The 23,603-nt window shown below is 38.2% G+C and overlaps 2 protein-coding genes across 5 annotated transcripts in view; one reads left to right on the top strand and one right to left on the bottom strand.

The window, feature by feature from the left end:
• Positions 1-23,603, top strand: part of LOC143305497 (uncharacterized) — a 743,008-nt gene that overhangs the window by 329,534 nt on the left and 389,871 nt on the right. For all 3 annotated transcript variants that reach the window (XM_076689414.1, XM_076689415.1, XM_076689416.1), the window contains exon 3: positions 15,278-15,468. In XM_076689414.1, the coding sequence (XP_076545529.1) occupies positions 15,278-15,468 (191 nt within the window). The remainder of the gene's footprint in view (positions 1-15,277; positions 15,469-23,603) is intronic.
• Positions 18,346-20,817, bottom strand: LOC117610951 (uncharacterized). Of its 2 annotated transcripts, none has more exons than XM_076689654.1 (7): positions 20,397-20,817; positions 20,163-20,288; positions 19,807-20,066; positions 19,420-19,734; positions 19,092-19,342; positions 18,903-19,012; positions 18,346-18,822 (listed from the first exon to the last, which is right to left on the bottom strand). In XM_076689654.1, the coding sequence occupies exons 5-7, from the start codon at positions 19,116-19,118 to the stop codon at positions 18,552-18,554; spliced, it is 408 nt and encodes a 135-aa protein (XP_076545769.1). In that variant the 5' UTR covers positions 19,119-19,342; positions 19,420-19,734; positions 19,807-20,066; positions 20,163-20,288; positions 20,397-20,817; the 3' UTR covers positions 18,346-18,551. The 2 variants fall into 2 exon arrangements, with proteins under 2 accessions (XP_076545769.1, XP_076545770.1); XM_076689655.1 differs by having other exon boundaries at positions 19,092-19,285.

Raw genomic sequence — 23,603 nt, 5'->3', positions numbered from 1 at the left:
CGCCACCTTGTAACTACTAGCTAAACTGAATTTTGACATGAATTGCTCTGTATTATCCACAAAATGGCGGAACTGGTCTGTGAGAATGCTTTTACGGGCATCCGTTGTTCGTCCTTATTTCGCAACAAATGAAGACAAAATGGATCTTAATTTACAGGTAAGGGTTGTGGCTAGACCGCTCAACTCATGATTTCAATCACAGCACTCTTTTAGTGGCCTAAAAATGCTTCGATTCCGCGAATGCATTTTGTCGATTTTTTGCCTCTACTTTGGACGCTTATATTACTAAACATCAACATAATCCCACTGAAACATGAGGTGAGCGGTATGCATTGGACCTTCCTCTTTCGAATAAGCCCGCACCCAGCCCTAAATGTTCTCATACAAGGACGAATAACGGAAGCGTGTAAACCCATCTTTATGCCCATTTTTGCCGGTAATGTCAACGCGCTACTATTACCCGTGTCTACCCCCTTAAGATTCAATGGAATGTATAGATTGTTATGGCATTGCAGTCACCGAAATCGCATCGTCTATTATCAAATTATCATAATCTTTCAATAACTTTCGTTGCAAACGAAAAGCGAATAATTTTGATCCTTTGTTAAAGTAAAACTATACGGGCATTACTTGTTTCATTTTAATTAATGGTTTCAATTTGATAAATGATCACTATTTCATCGCGATACAATAATCATTTTCAACTAGAAATATACTGCGTAGTATCTGGAAACCATTGAATGGACAAACGGACAACGAACTAAGAAAGAGAAAGGAACACCAAACAAAGGAATGAAAGAATTTCGTCTAGCTCGAGCATCTCAGACAATCACCGTACCTCGATTCGTCAAACCGTCCCCTCCAAGGACGATGATTGCGCGACGAGCCCTTCAGGCATCGATCGCGCACGAAATTTGTCACTCTTGATCGATCAATCGTAAGTACGTGATTGTGAGCCCGTGTGTTCGAGAGACAGAGTTATTTGTGAACTTCGCGATATTTTCTCTGCGGCAAAGCCCTCCGTAAAGCGAAGCAGAGTGTCGTGCGAGTGAAATTTTCCGAATTCAGAATAAGGACTCATAGACGCGCATGTAAAACTTTCCTTCTACCTAAATAATCTTGTTGCCTCGCAGACCCTTCAAGTCCCGGCAAACAACCATCAGGTAGAAATTATACCAGAAGTCATAAAACCAACGCCTGGTCGACTATTTGATTGGGGTCGCGTACCGTTAGGCGCTCAGCAATTAAAAATTAAGGAATTTCCAAAAATTGTGGAAAAACCCACGGTAACTCATCGACTGTTTCACTTCCACTCTTTCACACCTCCCACCACATTTTCTCCGCCAATCAGTGATAGGCATAGATCATTTTCCTTTTATACACGCACACGAAAAATCCGAGATAGAACTCTGATAACTCTCATACTACAGGGAGATTCTCTCGGCGCGCAACACAATAGCCGCCCCGCACAATGGAACCCTGCTGTGTTTGCGGGCAAAAAGCCCAGGAGGTCAAGTCGCCGGACCCAAGACTGCTCTGTGTGTTTTGGGTCCGACGACTTGACCTGGGCTTTTTGCCCGCAAACACAGCAGGGTTCCATTGTGTTGCGCGCCGAGAGAATCTCCCTGTAGTAACACCTCGGAAACATACACTCTGTCATCTTGTGTATCATACAGCTTGTTATTGAAATATAGTTCATATTAAACAAATCAACTGATTCAATCATTTAACGTAAACAATTCTCGAGTATTAATTTATTCGAGGATAACTGGGACATTTGAGATCGAAACAACGGTCTCAAATCACAGTAATATACAAATCTATCTTTTCTTTTTCTTTTAAATCGTTGCTCGCATAACTATCGAATTAGTTTCATTCGCATAATAATAAATTATATTAATCGTCAATTCGTGTCTGTCTCTCGTCAACGTTCTCGTTCGTTTGGTTCAATTTTCGCCGCGACAAGTGCGTGATCGGGAAAAATCTTACCGTTCTTTGGTGTTACAGATCATCAAGCGAACACACAGCATTCAGACAAGCGTTTATAATATTATCTTGTTTCATTTAACCAGCGATTCGAAAAGTCGATTCCATTACTTTTCCGAAACACGACGGTTTCAGCTTGGCAAAACGGGCGATCTAATAAGCCTTCCGGGGTTATGAGAGTGTCCACGTCAGATCGTCCTTCCAAACGAGGTATTTCAAAGTTATAATATCGAATATTTTTCGCAAAGCGATTATTTCGTCCGTTTGTCCGCTATTTTTCTATTAAACTAAATTCTGAATTAACAATTTAAGAAACGAAATAGTCAAACACGCACTCGCGTCCGGTTAATATCGTACACGCCTTCAATTTGTGATTTCAAAGAGTTGTTTCCGACTAATTTGTTAACTATTCTTACGCATCTTTACCTTTGTTAATATTCATGAGAACGATTCTTATCTAACTGGTATTCTTCTAAATTTAGTAAATTTTCATAATCCATTCGAGGTCGAATTCAATTTTTCTGTTATTTACTTTACACATTCAATTTCTTTTCTAATTAAACCAGTTTCATCATTCAAGCAGTGTCATATTCATTTTCAAACAGTCACCTTCACCTTAGTTTTAAAAACCACGCTTACCAACTTATACAGTTTCAAGGAGGGACCCGTACGGGACCCAGAGCACTGACAAACCCAACGGAAGACTAATTATCTAATTTTTATAAAATCTAACATCACGTTACATTACATTTCGTCTTTCCGTCTTTTAATCGTCGTGAACATTAAACGCGCTCAAGACTGGTGGCAGCGAATACCAACCATCGCGCCAAAAGCGGGAGAAAGAAATTGGGGATAGTTTGCAACCATCTAATTGTAACACTGTCCTCTTATTTTATCATTTTTCCCCTGTTACGTTGCGCCGTCTCACGCGCAACGTAACATGTTCTTTAATTACTTTGTATTCTAATTATACAGTTTTGTTTAGTTCGTTGTCCATATTATTAAAATAGAAACTACAAGCACCACCCCCGGCGCAACAATATTATTTTGTACTTGTCTATATTAATAATATTTTGTAATTAAAATTATATTAATTACGGTTTTTTTGAAATTACAAGGTTCAATAACGACGAAAATAATAAATTTGCATAGAAATGTAAAAATTGATGTATTCCGAATTAGTTATAAGAACAAAAGGTGGATTAATCAATAATTTCATACATATTACATAAAGTATTATTTCTAGTATAACTTACTTCTTGATGATTTTTGTACAAGAATTTATAAATATTCGTAATATTATAATGCAACAGTAATTAATTTTTATCCGTAAATATAATCATTTTTAAATATTTTAAATAAATCTCAGCTCAAGCCGATTTACTTTGCTGATGATCAGAATTGTAATATACATACTGTCACGTCCGGAAAAATTTTACAAATTTGTCCGCCTCACGTTCCCTTATCCAGCCTTCGGGTTGTAGGAGTCTCCTCATGTAAGGGGCGTGGGGAGGGCGAATTACTACTTCACCTTTCTTTAATTTCTCCTTGACTCTGTGCTTTCCCATCAAACCTTCGGGTTGTAAGAGACTTCTTCATGTGGGAAATGCACAGGGAAAAGTTTGAGCTTATAATTATTCTACTTTTGTCTTTTCTATCCTATCATTCTTCGCATACTTCTCAATTCTTTTCTTAGTTAAAACCCCTCCTTGAAGCTATCGTCGTGCTCAACTGCGTAGTAATAGAATTCGAGATAGAAAAACTCGGTTTCGACCGAGGAGAGATATCGTAAACAGCGTTCGCTGCGCGGTTAGCCAGTGCTTCGCATTGTAGGGGTCTTCTCAGGTTAACTGCGCAAAAGCGTAAAGATCAATTTATCTTTAGATTTTTAACCGATACTCTCCTCTTTTTCACGCGTAGGCGCCAGTCGGTCCCAAACCCGACCGTACGTGCGAATTGAGTGTTGCAATGAAGGTATGAAATAGCATGAAATTCAAATATTCGAATGAGTGCAAAGGGCAAGGATAGAGAACCCTCACCAGCGAACGTTAGCAACATGCGAGAACTGTTTAGAGACGAAGGGTCACACAGGGTAATAAAAGTCATTGTATCGAATTCCGAGAATTAGCTGAAACTAAGACCCAACGGTACGATTTTGAACAGGAGGAACGTTCTCGAACAAAGTTCGCTGCGAATACAGGAATTAATATTCGAATATCGAACAATTGAATACTACTGAAATTATCAGTTAAACCATCGTATGCTATTAGGATTTTTAGCGAACAACTTGCGTTACCACCGCAATTGGTATTGTTGATCGATTTCTCTGCGAACAAAGTGATTATGGACAAGCCAACTGTTAATTAAGAAACCTCGTGATAGCCGGTCCATTATTCATACATAATAGTACAACAGATATAGTTCATGTTTATAGTTACCCGCATATTTATTGTTCAATAATTCTGATTTAAACTATTAGTTGATAATCGCATCATTATATATCTAATATTGGAATTATCGATGAGAATAGAACAATCCAGAAATTCTACGGCGTAGAAACACCGAAAAGCCGTTAGACAGAGAAGGAACACCAAGAAAGAGAGAAAACATGATCTAGAGGAATTTAGCTGGCACGCGCGCTCGACCAATAGAAACGCACGCGACGTCGTCGTTACGCGCTGTGATTTGCCGAAATGTCCCCACGCAGGACATCGTCCTCGCGACGGGCCCTTCCGGCTAGGATCGCGATCGATGCTGATCACTCTTCGTCGAACAATCGAGTAAGTCGTGACGGGAGCCCATGCGTCTAGAGAAAGAGTTGTCGAAGTACTTTGTATAAATTAACTGCGCGGCAAGTCCTATTAGGCAGAGTGTCGCGAGGGTGAATTTTTCGAATACGCGACAAAGACTCACAGACACGCACGTTAAACTTTTCACTCTATTAAATTGCTATCTTTTCTTTCTACATTTTAATCCGTTTGCTCGCGTAAATCATCGAATTAAATTCATTGCGTTAACTATTGAATTTCTTGAATTGTGTAATCGTCTTATTCGTGAACGTATTTCGTAATCGTTTATTGTTGTAATAAATACGGTCAACCGCGTGCGCGACAAGTGCGTGTGCTACGAGAATTCTATCCTCTCTCTTGGTGTTCCAGATCTACAGACATCGAGTTTTCAACCACGATCAAAAGCGATTTTATCATATATTATATTGTTACGTTGCGCGTGCGACGGTGCAACGTAAAAGGGAAAGATAGTTGCAATTAGATAGTTGCAAAGCAACCTCCTATTTCTTTCTCCCCTGATTCTGGCGCGATGGTTGGTATTCGCTGCTACCAGTCTTGAGCGCGTTAACGTTCTCGACAATTAAAAGACGAAAGACAAGAATTAATTAACGAGATGTTAGATTGGAAAAGTTTAGATTATTAGCCTTTCATAGGGTTCGTTCAGCGCTCTGGGTCCCATGCGGGTCCCTCCTTGAATCTGTATACGTTGGTAAGCGTGGGTTTAACTGAAAAGTGTAGGAATGTGTTTGAAATAAATTAGAAACTGTTTAGAAAATGAAACTGGTTTAATTTTGAAAAACAATGAATAACATAATAGAAAATACCAAAGTTTAACTTTAGATCTGAATTAATTTAGAAATTCGTTAATGTTGAAAAACACCAGTTCATGCAAAAATCGTAACAAGGGCAAAGATGCTTACTATTAGTACACAAAAATATAAGTATATCGGTACACCCCTTTGGAAACAACAAAGAAATGGAAAAACGAAATAGCAACACAGAAAATAAATATAATCAGTCGATACCTCGTTCGATGGAACGATCTGACCTGAGATACTCTTGTAACCCCCGGAAGGGCTGGACCAGATCGCCCGTTTTGCCAATTGAAAAACGTCGTGTTCGAAAAATGTAATGGAATCGACTTACCGATACGCTGTTCTATACAATACAAGACAATTATCTATTCGCTTGCTAAATTTACTGTATGTTCGCTCGATGATCTGGAACACCAAAGAACGGTAAGATTTTTGATCACGCATTTGTCGCAGCGAACGAATTATCGGACGAGGACGTCGACGAGAGACAGACACAACGAGTTACAAAAATCAAATAATTTATAAATACGCGAATTGAATTTAACACGAGAAATACGCGAACAACGATTTAAAACGGAAAGAAAAGATAGAATTTTAGGTAGAGAGAAAATTTAACGTGCGCGTCTATGAGTCCTTGTTTAGAATCGGATTATTTCAACTCCCACAGCACTCTGCCTCGCTACGTGGAGGTCTTTATCGCAGAGGAAAACTATCACGAACTTCCGAACAGCTCTGTCTCTCGGACACACGGGCTCCCGATCACGTACTTACGATTGATCGATCAAGAGTGAAGAATTTTTGCGCGAGATCGACGGTCGAAGGGCCCGTCGCGCGATCAACGTCCTTGGAGGGGACGGTTTGACGAATCGTAGTACGTTTTCGGCAGAGTCGCGTGCCCGGTGATTGGCTAAGATGCTCGAGCTAGACGAAATTCTTTCATCCTTTGTTTGGTGTTCCTTTCTCTTTTCTTTTTCGTTGCCATGATCGTTTGAATGGTTTCCAGAAACTACGCAGTATTTCTATTTGAATTTCTAATTGTTGTATTACGGCAAAATTGCAACTATCAATCAGGCTGAATTTATAGAATGAAATATAGGATGATACATATAATTTTTCGAAGATGAGGCCGTCATCCATATAATCTTTCCCAACAAAGATGAAAATTATTCGTTTCTCCGATTTGCAACGAATATTATTAATTTTAGTGGTTAATTCAGCGGACGATACGCTTACGGTAGTTACAATGCCGTGACAAACTATACATTTATTGAATCTATGTACATGTTTATTCAGATGGATTTTCGAACGGCGGTCGAACGTTCGCGACGTTCGCTTTCATAAGGGTTCTCATTCCTTACTTCCGTTGCTTAAATACATTTTCATTCGACCACTCTTTCACACTATCATTCCGATCGTATAATAATGATCCTTGTTGGACCGGCTGACGCTTTGTGCAAAAGAGAAAGGAAGAGCGTTCTACCAAAGAAGTTATTACGGTTTTCCCGTTTCTACGCAGTTAGCAGGGGAAATTCCCGAAATGCGAAGCACTGGCTAACTGCGTAGCGCAGGTGTTATGCTACGGCTCTCTCTCTCTCGAGCTAAACTCGAGTTTTTGTGCAATATTATAAACTGTCTTCTGTTACTATGGTTGAACGACGATAGTTTCAAGGAGGGTCACGTAAACTGTTGTAAAGAAGGAAATTGAAACGACCTTTCCTCGTGTACCTGGCATGAGAAATCCTCGCAACCCCGAAGGGCTTGACAAGAATGCACAAGGTCGAGGAGGGATGGAAAAGATTGGCGGAAAAGTGAACCACCCACCTCACGCCCCTTACATGAGAAATCCTCGTAACCCAAAAGGGCTTGATAAGGGATGCAAGGCGGATAAATTTCAAATTTTCCGCCGGGGCGTAACAATATTCTACACCTCCACGGTAAGCCTGTTTATTTCTATTTTGTCGAGCACGGCATTAGATTGATTTCAACAAGGCAAAACGGGCGATCTAAGAAGCCTTCGAATTGTAAGAGTCTCTTCATTTTAGATCGTCCCGTGATTCCATAATCACGTACCGATTTTTAATCATACATATATTTTTCGTATTCTCTAAAATCGCGATTCTCTTAAGACGATTGCCTCGACTACGAGCTATAATCGAGGGGCGACTTGTAAAGCCGTTTGGGTTGTAAGAGTCTCCTTCATTCAAGTCGTACCCTCGCGGGTAGAATCCGCCATTTTTCTGTCATCTAATGGTCGAGGTGGTCATTTGAAGATTTAATTATAACTGCATTCGAAAATTATATTGATAAGTCTCAATTCTAATCAAAGGCCGTTCATATTTCAATTTCAATCAAACAGTAGACATTATAATATTTTAGTGTAACGTCCCAGAATATTACGAGTGCGCTACTACACCGACGCGTAGGGGGAGCGGTTCCCTTGTAAGAAGGCGACTCGTATAAGAATAATAATTTTTAAAAGAAGGGATTATAGGTTCGGGTGGTACGCGGTAAAGGAGTGAAATCCAACGTTAATTCCTTTCTAAAAATATATTATAATATATTAGTAGAATACAGTGGAGTACGCCCTGGATAAAAAAATACAAAGAAAAATAACAATCGCGTTTGAGCTAGAATGAAATACAATGAAAGAAAATCAAATTATTAATCACAAGAAATTCGTCCTAAATAAAAAATACAAAGAAAAATAATTAATTAATGAACGCGGCTCCAGATCCGATTATCAAAACTTTAAATCTATAATTTGAATTTATAAAATAATACTTAAAAGTATAATTTAAATAGAATAATCAATTGTCGGTAATTAGCTAGGATCCGTCCTGACTCTGTAGGAGGTAGCTCGATCGGCCGCAGAACGATTTCTAGATAACTTAGCCGTAACTAATAGGCCGCATCCAAGGAGCTTCCACTTTCGCTCGCTCGTTAAGCTTGGTAGCGAACCAGACACGCGAGAGAACCGCTGCGAACCGGTGGTTGAGCGCTTCGGGTCTGTCGTAGAATCTTCGCCGCTTTGCCGACAAAAGAATCTAGCTACGGAATTCTATGTGATAATCGTATCATAGATTCGTGTCGGACTACGATCAGAATCGAAGTGAGCTCGCGCTGCTCGGCACGTCTGTATTTATGGTATACCTAGGATCTGCTGACGTAACAGTTTTTGCTCTACGTACTTTCGCTACCGGAAGTTTTTGGACTTTGACCTGTGCGTACGTGACTCCGCGTGTATCGCTCTCTCTCTCTCTACGCGCTGTTGCTGTCTCTTTTTATTAACGCGCGCTCTATATCGATCTTTTATCGATGTGGTAGTATTATCGACGCGACAATTATCGATCTATTTTAATGAGTACTTTTTTGATTAAACATAACTATTAATAAATACAAGAATCTTTTAGCTATTAAACACAAAGTTGGTTATTATTACAATTAATCATAAGAATACAAAATAAATAAGTTGTTACAGAATTATAAAAAAGTAAAATAAAAATAAATGTTTACATATAATTTTTTCTTCAATTCTTCTTTATTATTATTCCTCATCCTGTGGAATATTACATTAGGATAAGCATCTTTACCCTTGTAAACTCTCAATTGTCAAATCTGAATTCAATTAACTAACAAATTACATTCATCAGTATTTCATATCAGCTATCCAAATTTATTTTCTTGTTAGTTTCAATAGTTTTTGAATTACATATAATTTTGCACACTAACCAGTTTATTTTATTTCTTGTATTGTAACACCTTTACCACGCATTCCAACATACTGTTTCAAAGTTTAAACAAAGTAAAAAGTTTTTTGTGAAATCGTGTGGTGGTTGTATTTCTTTGACAATTTCTCTGAATCTTTTACAGGAACCTTTGATTTGTAATTGAGGCGAAACCGGGATTTTTCATATATTGGACACTCCTTTTGCCACATTTGCCGCGCATTGCGCAGTATACAGTAAAAGCTGGATATATGCAACAAACATTGGGACCCAGACGTTGCATATATCCAGTCGAGGTGTCTAATCTCGAGTTACACGCGACGACCAGCCAAGCGTGAACGTAGAAAGGGACAGACAGTGGCGGAAAGAGAGAGGTCCGATGATGAAAGGAAAGAGCCGAAACGTATCGGTGTGACTCATACTAATTCAACTATAAAACTTTTTTATTTTTGACTTTTTTTTATTGAAACTTTTACTAACGCATTGGTGAAATTTTTCTGATTAAAATGGTACCAAACACGATATAATTTCAATTATAATTACTTGCTAAAATTGATGTTAAATGTTGGCGAAAAGCAACAGAGATCGAAATCAAAACCAGTCGCGGTGTCGGCTCTGGTTTCAAAGGTTTCATTTATCCAGGCAAGGTGGCGATTCTGGGCATTTAATGTTGCATTTATCCAAGCGAGGTGTCGATTCTGGGCATTTAATGTTGCATTTATCCAAGCTAGGTGTCGATTCTGCGTCCGTACACATGTTTTGTATTCAGCCGACATGCCGATTCTGGGTCCGTACACATCTTTTGTATTCAGCCGACATCATTTATATTCAGTCGTGGTGTCAATTCTATGTTGTTTATTCTATTACTATTGTTTATAAATATAATTCAAACTATATCATGTTTGGTGTCATTTTAATCAGAAAAATCTCACAAATGCGTTAGTAAAAGTTTCATTAAGAAAAAGTTAAAAATAAAAAAGTTTCATCGTTCAATTAGTATTAGTCACACCGATATTACGGTCGGATCATATTACACGGTGTTCTCGTCGAGCGGCTCGGTTCGTCTAGGGGGATCCCCCCAAGTGGAGGGGATAGCGATGTTGCACTTATCCAAGCATTCTTTCGTTGCATTTATCCAGGTTTTACTGTAATGCTTTCTCAGTCGGGTATATTTGCTTCGAAATAAAGCATAGTGCAAGAATGAGAGGGCATGCTATATTCTATCCTTGTTCAAAAAATAACATCGCTGCTCGGCCGATCACTTTATGATTTGCCGCTACCTCGGATCTCTCATTTGTTTCTCGCGTTCTCTATCGTCCCGTTTCGAGAACAAAGTCAAGCCGAATAGCAACCTGCTTCGAAATAAGCAACTGTTCGGTCCCGAGTCACTTGCTTATTTCGAAGCATTACTGCACTTAGGGATTTTTTAAGGCGCAGGTAAGGTTATCCGTGGAGCGCTGAGGCGCTCTGCTCGCAAGGCGCGGAAAGAGATTTTAACAACTGTTTATTAGTCTGTAATTCAACTATTTACTTGGCAATTGTGAAAAATAATAAAGTTTCAAATGCGCTTTGGATCTGTCATATTTAGACTTCAAAGTTCATCAGATCTTTTTGCGCTTGGCGGAGGATATCTTCGCGTGATGCCGGTCGATATCTCTTCCTCGCTGGATCCTGGATCCTCCCTCAGGATCATCTCTCGTTCAATGGTGGAGGAGTCCTCCCCGTCCTGTGTAGACCCTTTCTCCTGGCTATGATCCACCCTCAGGCGCGTGGAAGTGGAGGCGCTCCGCCAAGACGCTAGAACGTTGCAGCGCACATGTGCTACGAGAAAGCGTGGGACCAAGAGAAACAGGAAACAACAAGACTTTGTACTAGCAAAAGGCAACTCTTGAGGAAATTTACGACCCTCTTAGAGTTGATGAAAAGACAGGATATCGAAAAAGACTTCGTAACTTTTAAGGACCGTTCGTGACTTGGTCGAAAACAACGAATTTGATATGGTCTATCATAAATTAATTTTTCAAGAATTTTCGAAGTGAAACTATTCCATTTTCTGGATTTCCAACTTTCTCCCAGTCCGATCGCCCACGTCGAGAGGTTTACAATACAGGTTTTGTCTATTTCATATGAGCGCACGCACAGATGGTTTAACCATCGATACAAAGGTCCTCGACAAATATTCGAGAAATATCGATTCAAGAGACCATCTAACCATGTTCACGTGATAATATTTCACGTTACACAGCTTTACTAATCTAATCGGATATAACTAGGTATACCGAGCTGCAGTGCCCCCTGCAGATCTAGCGCCTGGAACGATTGCCCGAACGCCCCCACCCCTCCCATGACTGACAAGGAGAGTGCATGGGTGTGGAAATCGCTTTTGGAATGGCACTAGGTGGAAGTTTTAGTATACATGTAGGGTTACAAAACCCTATGGGTTTTTTCGAGATGGGCCTTCGTTTTTGAGATAGTTTAATGTAAAGTTTCTGGTATTCTCACGTATCAGGTATATCATGTAGGTAAATTGTGTTTTTCGAAGACGGTTCCGCGGCTGAAGTTGTACAGCACTAGCCTATTAGTGAGACGACGGCTGGAGTTCGAATCAAAGTGAGTGATATTTCTTTTTCTTTACTAATTTCTGTTGCAAAAGTATACTTCCATATTATACATATTATATAGTATACGTTATACATTATTTTACATACATTTTAAAGTTGCAAATGCAGTTATAACATAACATTTTCTTATTCTAATTCTATCTCTCGCAGGTGTACCCTTACCGTTAAGTTTGATCCTTAGCCTATTTTACCTGCTTGACAATTGCAACTTTCAGTGTAAAACATTCGCACGAGCAAATATTTCCACAATACAAAAATATAAAAACACCGGCGAAAGATAGGATTAGAATAAGAAAATGTTATGTTATAAGTGCATTTGCAATTTTAAAATTTATGTAAAATAATGTATAACATGTATTATATAGTATGTAATATATGGAAATATATTTTCACAACAAAAATTAGTAAAAAAAAAGAAAAAAAATATTAGCCGCAAGTTTGAAACCCCACCTGTCTCCCTATTATACTAGCGCTCTACCGTTTCACCCACGGAACCGTCTTGAGAACAGTTACCTACATGACATACCAGATACGTCAGAAGCTTTACATTCAAATATCGCAAAAACGAAGGCCCATTCTGAAGAAACCCATTAGGATTTTGAAACCCTAGATGTATACTACAACTTCTACCTACTGCCATTCCAAAAGCGATTTTCACTCCCCTTGTGAATACAGCTGTCCCTAGAAATGCATCGAATAATAAAACAAATGAATCGGGCCACGCCGATGTAATCATTCTCGATCGAGCCGTTAACGAATAAAATCTACAAATTTCAGCGTACCTGAACCTAATGAACAGACAGACAAGAAAGCGAATTAATATTGCATTATCATCCAGTTCTAAGCTATGTTTAAAGTTTCAAGTCTCTACCTCATCGGGAAGTTAGTTTAAAATCAATTGCAAAATAAAAACGTAGTAAAAAGTGAAATATTGTAACATGTTGATAAAATCTGTCTAATGGGATTTGAACTCGCGACAAAAAACATCCATCTACCGAGAGGGCGATGCCTTACCGGTTACGCGACGATCGTTCTTGAAAAGACTTCCTATACTTCAGATCATAAGCAGGGTAATAACATTAAATATCTCATAAACTAATAACCGTCTACGCCCAAAACCGGATATCATTAGCATCAGTTTTTCAAGCTCTATCATTGTGCAAAAGCTCATCAAAAAGTCAGCGTCACACTTGGGGCCCTCTCTTTGTTAGTTCTTTTACCAGAAGACACCCTTGCCTTCCCCAGTCCGTAGCCAGATCCTTCAAGAACAGCGTCTTTATACTTTTAAGCAAAGCAACGTCGGGTCGCTCGCCTTTCCAAAACATTCCCATGTCTCCATTCAAACAATCAATCCTATGGCACTCGATAGCTACGTGACTTCGAGTCACCAGCCATCGTCGAGTGCCTGGATTGCCGTCCTTTCAAACATCTTCCTAGACCATGTGCGGAACGAGTCGCTACCTTAAATCGTTCGAAAACGAAATATCGTTGAGCTAATTGCCCTTTATCTCTTTTTTTAATAACTGAAAACGCAAAAAAATTGAGATATTCCATAAAGTTTCTCCCAAAAAAACCGAACACCTGAAACATTGCTTTATATTTTTAATAATTAGAAACCCGATTGCATTTATACACTTAAACCGGAGAGAAATTATTTGGAAATTTAATTTCTGTGACATAATATATTAACACTTAAACAGCGGAGCCTGGGTCAATCTAGGCCCAAATTTACAAAACATATACATAGAAGAATATTAATCTAAAATGAAATCGATAATTTTTAAAGGAATGTTTCATATATTGGAAGAATATTTAGAGGAACAGTGTAAAATTTAGTAAATGAAAATAATATGAAATACGAAATCAAATTGAAATTGGGGTTCTCTCCTCGGTCCGTCGTTCAAGGATTAAAAATAATTAAAATTGATCAAGCAGACGATATTCTATATCAGCAGTCCATAAATTACAATTCTGCTTCTGTTTTTATATCCTCAACAGTTGAGGATACTGTTTTCGGTTTTGAAATGTTGAAAAAAAAATTACATACATATAAAATGTTTAAGTGACATGACATTCAAAGTCGTGTTCATAAGTAATTCATAAATAATTTTTCAACCTCAATTATAGGGAATGTTATTAAACGAAGAAATAAAAACTCCTGATTATAGCTGTATTTTAATTTCATCAATAAAGAATTTATGAGAACATCTTTTATTTTATAAGTAGTTATCTACATAATTTTAATTTTGTCTCTTAGCCGATAAAGCTAAAAAACATTTAATATTCGGCAATATATAAAAAAAGTTTGTCGATCATTGTTCTATATAATAATATTTTTATATGTAATCGATATCCCCTAAAAATCTGAACTCGCTTCTCCTCGAAAATGTGAACCTTCATCATTTAAAAATTTTAGGATTTCAGAACTTCGGAATTCAAACATTCCAAACTTCTGAGCTTTCAGAATTCAAAAGTTTCAAAATATCAAAATTTCAGAATTCAAAAATTCCGAGATTTCAGACTTTCTAAATTCTAGAATTTAAAAACTTTAAAACACAAAAATTCCAGATCCTAAAAAAATTTATGTCAATGATAGACATCTTTGCTGAAACTTTACAACTTATGTGTATTTACACGTATTAACTAGTTATTGCACACATTTACTGTAATTTTTATATTTTTACGGTGATATATATTACCTTATTTCTTAAACATATTACAGGAAGACGATAAAATGGGAAATTAATATTCTGCCAATCCTCTTTTCAAACATCTTTTCCATGATGCTAAGATTTTTAGATTATAACATTAAATCGATTTTCAATTTTATTATAAAATGAAATGATTATTCGTTCGAATAATAATCTAAATTATAGTCAGAAGAAAAAGTATCAACAGCGCAGTTCAGCGACCGTTAAACGTGTTTGCCCTTCGCTAATCGCAAGTGCGCGTGCAAAAACTCGCACACAATCGAAGATGGCAACAAGTTCAACGAGCGAATCGCCCCCAAAAGTCCGCTTGCGTCGTGCGTCTTCAAAATCAAAAGTTTCCACCACCACCGTTGCCTCGCGTCGCTGAGCTGAATCCCCTCCATCATACACGGGCCCTTCGTCGTTCGTCGCCATTACAGAATCATTCCGAATGGAACGGTCGGCGGGTACGGATGTATTATATTATATTGACTCGTGCGTCGCTTTGTTTAGAAAAATTAACTTGAGTAACTTGTGTGTAAACGTGCGTTTTGCAGTTTAACTTCTAACTAGTTATTCAGTGTTACTAACTAACTTTTTGTAATTATACTTTGAAATTGTATTAATTTCAGTTCTCGGTTTTTTCTGTAGCTGCTTGTGCGCGTATCGAGACAAGTTCTGAAGTTGCGAATTCGGTGCTCGTTTTCCGCGAAGAAGGTTTCATTGAAGAATCATCGTGTTTGGTCGACGTTACTTTATGTGGAAACGAAAACTGCAAGCAGATCGAACCTGGAGAACGTTATTACCCTCAACCAGCAGACCATGGGCATCTTCGAATTCTGGTAAGTGATACAGTTTCTATTTTTTTTGACATTGTATCTTTGCATGAAAATTTTCATTTTGCGTTTAATAATGATTGCCGTCGGCAGAAGCGAATCAAGTGAAGGGGGCATTTTCCACGATACATAGAAAATAAGCCAATTTCAAGTTCCTTTTTCTCAGAATTTACCTTAGGCATCAACTTCAGAGCATCTAGTGTATCATACTAAATGCGTACTTGAGCTACAGGGAATATTGAAATACGGAATAGAAAAATTATACAAGCGTATAAATGTGTGGATTTTTTTGTACTCTTACCTTCGACATAAAAGATGCTGCTAGTCTTATTGTAAGCCGAATTTCAGAAAAAGCTTTTCCTAAAATACGTGTTACCCTTAGTAGTAAAAACCCACAAAGTTGTAACTAGATCGGTCGAATGGTTACTGAGAAAAAGGAACACGAGTGCAGGAAAACGTGTGATTTTATATAGGAAGTATTTTTCTAAAATTTTGCCTCTATCAATTTACGCGTTAAGCTCAACTTTGTGAACAATTCTCAAAAATTGTTTTAATTGTAAATTCTGATTCCGAATATTGTTTATTATTACATAAAGAAATAAAAGAATTCGATTTTTGGAACCCCAAAATGCCCACTTCTCTTAAGCTTTCTGGTGCCCTGAGACTATAAAACTTTCGTAAGTCCCCATAGTTGATTTTAGTTCGAAAATTGCAATTAATTCAGAATACTGTAGTAGAGGGTTCTTTCCGGAAATGGAAAATTACCGAGCTTCGATAATACGGAAACATCGAAAGGATTCGCATTTTAATAATTTAATGATTTGGAAAGTTTAAAAAAAGAGGATTTATTTTTTTGTCAATTGGATTCAAAATTTGCAAAATTATAGTTATAGATTATAGTTATAGTGGCAGAAGTTTAGTATGGTGACAACGCTTTGCAGAGGTATGACATATATAATTATGAAGAGTGAGTCGAGGGGAGTAAAAATCCGAAATAATTATTTTGAGGAAATGAACGGTTTGTGAGATATTTGCAAAAAACTGCTACTACTACTGCTACATCGGGATCTTACCTATTCGTGTACGTCCCTGGCAGCGGATGTGCTGGCGTGATGCGACCGCTTATGTACTGGTTTCGCTCGCACACGCTGGCGGCCGATTAAAATTTTTTAAACGCACAAATTTCTAAGTTATTAAATTATTACAATAACTAAACTATAATTATTATTGATTATCACACTATCTATTATTTACACTAGATTGCAGTTATTACAATATTATTCGGAGTCATTATCATCACTATTTAAATTTAATGTTGGATAAACAGTTTTAATATCCTGTAGTAGTTGGTCAAACGGATCAAGTCCTTTCATTGCCACATGTAGGCACACATGTGATCCGCAAGATTCTCTTTCCGGTATCCTGCATTTGTTACATTATATTTTAAATGTTTCCACGATCCTTCAACCTTTTGGGTATTTACACCCGTTTCCTCATTTACAAATCGGCCGGTACCCATTTGGCTGTGGTTGACTGTTTTATGCTTATAATTCATCCGTGGTATGTTTTCGATATCGTTGTATCCTCTCCAACAGTCTGTCCATATTTCGGTTCCCGCGGCCACGTGTTTTGTAATCAGACTGGTTAGGGTTTCTGAATCCCGCCTGTTATCGGGACAAATTTCTAGTCGGTAACCACTTCCATCCTTCTCTATCATCCCTAATATCCAGTTTCCTTCTTTGGGGCGTCCTCTATTATATTTCCGTTTACCGACTAAGGATTCGTCGATCTCAGCGACTTTTCCTTCGCCCCCTAAGTGCAATTAAACAAATTTCCCTACAATAAGAATACCAGTCTACTACCGTCGCCTTGGATGTGATATCTGTCAACGATGTCTCCTGTATAGCTTGCTTTACGTTTAATTTATTTGCAAATGCATAAATAAGAAGTACTACTTTTTCTGGCGACATTTTAATATTTTCAAACCAGCTATTTTTTACCGCACTAATTGATTTTGTCATCGAAACCTCCCTTACTTGTAGCTATCGAAATTCATTTTCTTTTTTCTTTTAAACCGGCTCATACAAACTGGGCAGTACATTTCTTTTGTGATTAGCGAGTGGTCCCGTAACCACTCTAAACGTGATTGTCTGTCTTTTAAGCAAGTAGTTGTCAATTTAAAAATATTCATGATTAAACTTAAAATATAATAGCTTCTATAGTTCTATGGTATATTTATATACTATCACTACGTTATCTATTACTTAAAACTAACTTCTATCGCTTAAAAATTGCGGCGGCTGGTTCGTTCACGAGACCGAAAACTGACTATTCGCATTGAAACTAACACAGAAAATACCTGAATAATAAAACATCGCACTCGGAACAGTATTACATTTCCTAAGGGAGAGGGTATAATTTTTATGTTTTCGTTTTTCTTTACCTGGGACCCACGATGACGAAGACCGAGTAACCACCTCGATTCCTCGAACATTTGTATTCTCTTAGAGGTAATTATATAGAAATGGTAGCTCCTAACCGATTTCGATGATTCTCCAACATGTTGTAGAAATGAGCATTTTAAACAACTTCTTTCGATACATTTTTCAGATATAAGGATCGGTTACTGTTTACAATTTAATAGCGGCCGCCAAATCATGCGAGGTTTGGACGTTCAAAAAATTTGAACCGGCCATCGGCGTGTGCGAGCAAAAGCAATAAATAAGCGGTCGCACCATGCTAGCGCATGCGCTGCCAGGGACGTGCGCGCATACGTAAGATCCCGATGCAGTAACAGTAGCACTTTTTTGCTAATATCTCGGGAACCGTTCATTTCCTCAAAACAATTATTTCGGTTTTGTGTTACCCCCCCCCCCCCCGCGTTATCACCATACTAAACCGCCGCTTTTGTTTTTATAGTTGATTCCAAATTTTTTAATTCAATGAGTATTTGTTTTGTACATGGAATTAAAAGAGAAATTGTAGCATATGATTCACCACTTGGTTTTTCAATCATAACAGCAAATATTTTCAAACAAGCTAAAATATCTGGGATACAGTTTCTTTCTTCATTGTTCAATAGAGGAATATTATTTTTTGATTAATAAAATAATATTATTACAATCTAAAGTTTTATGTATATGCCGTAACATCTCATAAGATGAATTCCAACGAGTATAAACTGATTGTACTAAAGTTGTAACTTCCATTTGACGTAGATTAAGTTCCTTTTTTAATTCAGCTGATTTCTTAGGACTTGAATGAAAAAAAGTAGTTATACGCTTACATTTCTTAAGAATGATGTAAACTGAAACTTCATTGTGAGAAGATAAATTTTCAGACTCATCACTCTCAAATAATCTGAAACATTTAATTAAAACTCAATAAGATCAAGAATAATAGATAGAATAATACATATTTAGATAGATTTAAATACTTACGTTATCACATCAGTATCTCTACTTGTAGTTAACGATGATGGCTTAGTTTTTAATATGGCATGATTTACATCTAACTGTATAGAATGGGCTCCGCAGGGAACATGCTTGACCTATTAAAATTGTAATATATTATACATGTGATATGTATAGGTTTTAAATATAATTTAAGCAAAAATTTATTAAATTTACCTTTAATATCTCACAAGTTGCTATCATATTTGCAGCATTGTCAGTCACAGCTCATACTAATTACACATTTGGATATATTTCTACTACTTTTCATTGAATTAAAGATTTGAGATTTTCAGCTGTTGATGATTCATCACTGACGTGAATAAAATTCAATAACGCTGCTTGTAGTTCAGAATCGAAAATAAAATGACCTGTAACCGTCAGATAAGATTCTCTGGCAACACTAGTCTAACCATCAAAAGTTAGTACTAAATACAATAGTATAAAATTAATTAAAAATGTAGAAGAAAGATATAAAAAACTAAAACATTTTGAAAAAACTCACTTGACAGTATTTAAGATAGTTATAATTTTCTTTTTCGTCTCTTCATACATTTTTGCAATTAAAACATTAGTGACTGTAGGTCGACTTGGCAAACTATAACGTGGATTCAATTCATTTACAAATTCTTGAAATCTAATATCATTTACTATGCTTAAAGGCTGAAGATCTCTAGTAATAAATTTCACTAGTGCTTTATCCAATATCATTTTTTGTTTGCTATTAGCACCATAACACAGTCTTTGTTTTTTTATAAACTTCTTTAATGAAGGCTGATATTTAAAACGTTTTCGATATAAATTTTTCTGAGTATTAACACTGAAACAATAAAAATTAATAACAAACATGAATCTATACAAACAATAAAAGAAAATAAATTTATATTTGTACCATTGATTCTCAGTTTCTGTTCCAATTCCTTCAGGTTCACTCCCACTGGGGGTAGACTGTGAAGGGCTCCATTCCTCTTCACGTTCAATAGATTTTTTTAATTTAGAGGCATGATAACAATGTAGATGATCCCAATATTGCTTGTATTACCACTGCTATAGATTTCAGTATTACATATCATGCATATAAATAATTTCTTATCGTTAGGATCCTTTTTAAAAAACTCCCATACTTTTGATTTTTTTATCCTTGTTTTTACACTATATACAACAAAAGAATAAATTTATATCAGATAAATTATAAGAATCTAAAAATGTGTTAGCATTTTTTTAAATATAAAATAAATTATTAATTACTTCGAAGTTTGACATGCAGACTGAGCAGAAGATGATTGAATAGAACTTGTTGGTTTTGATACAAGAAAGCTTTGTAAAGTTGGTTGTTTCTTCCTTTTTGGGGTTGGGGATCTTCAACTATTGATTCTATAGGTATAGATAAATAACAGAATAGAGCAATAAATATACAATATCACTTAATGATTTTAGTTAATTTTACATGTAATTTTAATATAATTTGAATTATTGACTTACCATTTTTCTCTTCCCAATCCATATCGTATAATATGACAATAAACATTAAAATAACCTCACTTGCTAACCCCACTTGTTAACAATACAAGTAACAAATAACAAACTTTGGCACGTATTTGCAAATTCGCAGGAGGATCTTACAGCACAATTTTTGGACTTTCCTCATTTAACGTAGACTGTTCAGAACTTCAGAACTTTCGATATTCTTCAAAGTTTTTTTATAAACCTTCGACAATTAATCCCGGTCTACAATAAATGATTGAAGCTTTAAGCCTTAAGAAATTAACCAATTACAAACGCAGATGTAGAGAATAGTCGATTGTGGTTGGTCAATTCCTTAAAGCTAAAAGCTTAAATTAGATATTGTAGACCAGGACTTATTGATATCGATAGAGGCTTTTCCTCTTTCTTCTTGTCGACAACTATCGATAGTTGGGCTTGTCGACAGTATAGATAAATATCGATAAACTTTGCATCCCTAGCGGAACAGGATACCTGTGCTCCGCACCATTCGGAGCGCGTCACTTTAACGACGTTTTAGGTACATTTTGACTTCGCATTTCTATTTGAAACAGTCAGAGCACATTCTCCAAATAGTATATTAATTTTCTAAGCAAAACAAAGGTGAAAATTTTTCATTTTACTTGCCCCCCCTTTAAGATTTCTGGTGCCCTGAGACTATAAAACTTTCGTAAGTCCCATAGTTGATAAATTTAGTTCGAAAATTGCAATTAATTCAGAATATTGTACGGCGTTAATAATTTCTCGCATTTAAGACTGTAGTAGAGGGTTCTTTCCGGAAATGGAAAATTACCAAGTGTCGATAATACGGAAACATCGAAGGATTCGCATTTTAATAATTTAATGATTTGAAAAGTTTAAAAAAAGAGGATTTATTTTTTTGGCAATTGGATTCAAAATTTGCAAAATTATAGTTATAGATTATAGTCATAGTTATAGATTTATAAATTTTAAAGTTAGAAAATTGTTTAATCATGAAAAATCATTAAGTCATCATATAATGATATAAAAATTTTAAAAAGGGGATATATTTTTTAGCAATTGGATAAAAAATTTATAAAATCACCGTAGATTTTATTGTTTGAAATTTTGTAAATTATTATATAATAATGGCGGTAAATAAGCATTAATTCTTTGCACACAATCTTTTTATTAGCGTCGGATTAAGGAGATATCTAAGAGGGACTAAATAAACTAAATTATCATTTATAAATTTTCTTTCTGATTTATTATCTGCAGATGTTCCAATTCGTATTCCTAGTTTATGTACCTCTGTCTCAGGGGCGCAGAAATATTTGCTCGGGTAAAGGGGGTTGCTAAGTGGAAAAACTTGAGGAGTTCGATGTTTAATCTACCATTTACTATGTTAAAAAATATTGAAGAATATTTTCCTTACTGTTGCCCCTTCTTTATATTATTTAATTTGATTTAACTCTATCTAGAATAAATCTCAATTCCTGAACCATGTTTATCAATCACTCGGACCCACGAAATCTTAATTCGGTTCTGCTTCTTACTGAAAATATCAACATATGTTAATACATTTATTAATATTATATCTGATGGGATAATCCTGATTGGAATGTCACTTACAACTTTGGATTATTCCAAGCATTTCTAAGTACGGCAAAGATGGCCTCAGTGTTGTAACGGGGTCGGTCGGTTCGGTGCGCACGGCGTTGCGCACCGCGGCGGTTTTCCCCGTGCCAGGGTTCGCATGGGAACAGGTCGGTAAATAATGAGTCGGTGTTAGTAGAAAAATAAAAGGTTTATTCAGTCAAAGAGTGGGGGGGCGTCTAGCGGCGGCTGCCCTCGCCGGCTGGTCGGGCGGCGCTCTCCTGCCTCGGGAGCTACAATCAGAGTATCGTCTGGTGGTTAGACGCGTGGAGCCAAGCTTAAGCCTAATGTACAGGACTTATGAACTACGGTCGGAACCCGGTCCGTCACAGAAAGTACGCGGCCTTAATTCTAGCGCAGGTCGTAGCCATCGCTACGCGGTCTTACAAGCTAACGGCGCGATGTCGGAGCGCGGAGTGAAAGCGCTGAACGGAGCGCGAACGCAAACAAACGCAAACATACGCAAACGCAAGAGAGGTCGAGTCGGGATGGGATTGGCCCGGTTGGGCCGACGGTGTTTATTTAATCGCGCTGCGGTGTTTCGCGCTGCGGTGGAGTTGCGGCCCGCTTGCCTCACGCGGCTCGTCTTCTCGTACGCCGAGGTAGAACCGAACAGCGAACGAGTCGACGACCAATCCTGGCCAGCCTGGGTAACGCCACAAAGCTGGACGGAATCGGCTGCCAAAGGCAAATTGCGGTGCCGAGTAAGCTAGCGTTCGGAATCCCCGCGGAAGCACCAGCAGAGATTATGAACGCGCACTAGCTTGGTCACCCCGGGTCAACCACGGGACTGACGAGGCTAGGCGCCTACGGCCGCTGGACCTAGGGGAGCTGCCAGGTCGTAGCGTAGTGCAATGCTACGGCCCGTTGGCCAGAGATCTCTTCGCCAGGTCAGCCATGGCGTCGAGAGCTCTGGTGCTCCGGTCCGGACCTCCGAGGAGGTCCCCACGGGGCCGAAGCCCCGAGGCAACTCATCGATCCGCGCATCGATCGGTCCTACTTATAGTCTAATTACTCGGGAGTGGGGATGCCGCCGCGGTGGGGGCCCGCGATGCGCGACGCCGATCCGCGGTTGTCGTCGCACCCCCCTCCTCCTCCGGGGAGACCAGGCGTAATCGGCTGGTCGCGCAAAAGATGAAGGTGACCAGGATAATTACCTCCGTGTACACGCACCGGATGACCCTTCCTTCGTGGTCCAGGTTAATGGTCCAGCGGCGTCCGTTCCTGGTCAGGCGGTGTCTTCTCACCCCGGTGTACAGCTGGACGGTGGTCCCATCCGCCAGCGTGTACGGGATGACGTCTTTTTGCCCCGGTTGGTCTACTGTGCAGGCTCCGACCAGTGTTGGCGTCGGTTTCGGCGGTGTTGTTTCCTGCCGGCAGCGATTCGCCCAGGCGGCGTCGGCTACGGCTTCCGCCGTTATCCTGGCCGGTTCTCTGGTCGCCGGCGGTGGGTTCCCGAGCTCCGGTGTAGATGTTAAACCGGCGGCCTCCGCAAGACGCTTTGCCGTGTTGCGGACGGCCGTTGATATTCCCGGTGGTCGGTCTCCCGGGGCCATCGGGAGCGGCGTG

This window comes from Osmia lignaria, chromosome 8, assembly GCF_051020975.1.
Source record: "Osmia lignaria lignaria isolate PbOS001 chromosome 8, iyOsmLign1, whole genome shotgun sequence".
Lineage (NCBI taxonomy): Eukaryota > Metazoa > Arthropoda > Insecta > Hymenoptera > Megachilidae > Osmia > Osmia lignaria.
Note: the sequence above shows the minus strand (reverse complement) of the source record. Positions and strands in the feature narration are given on the sequence as shown.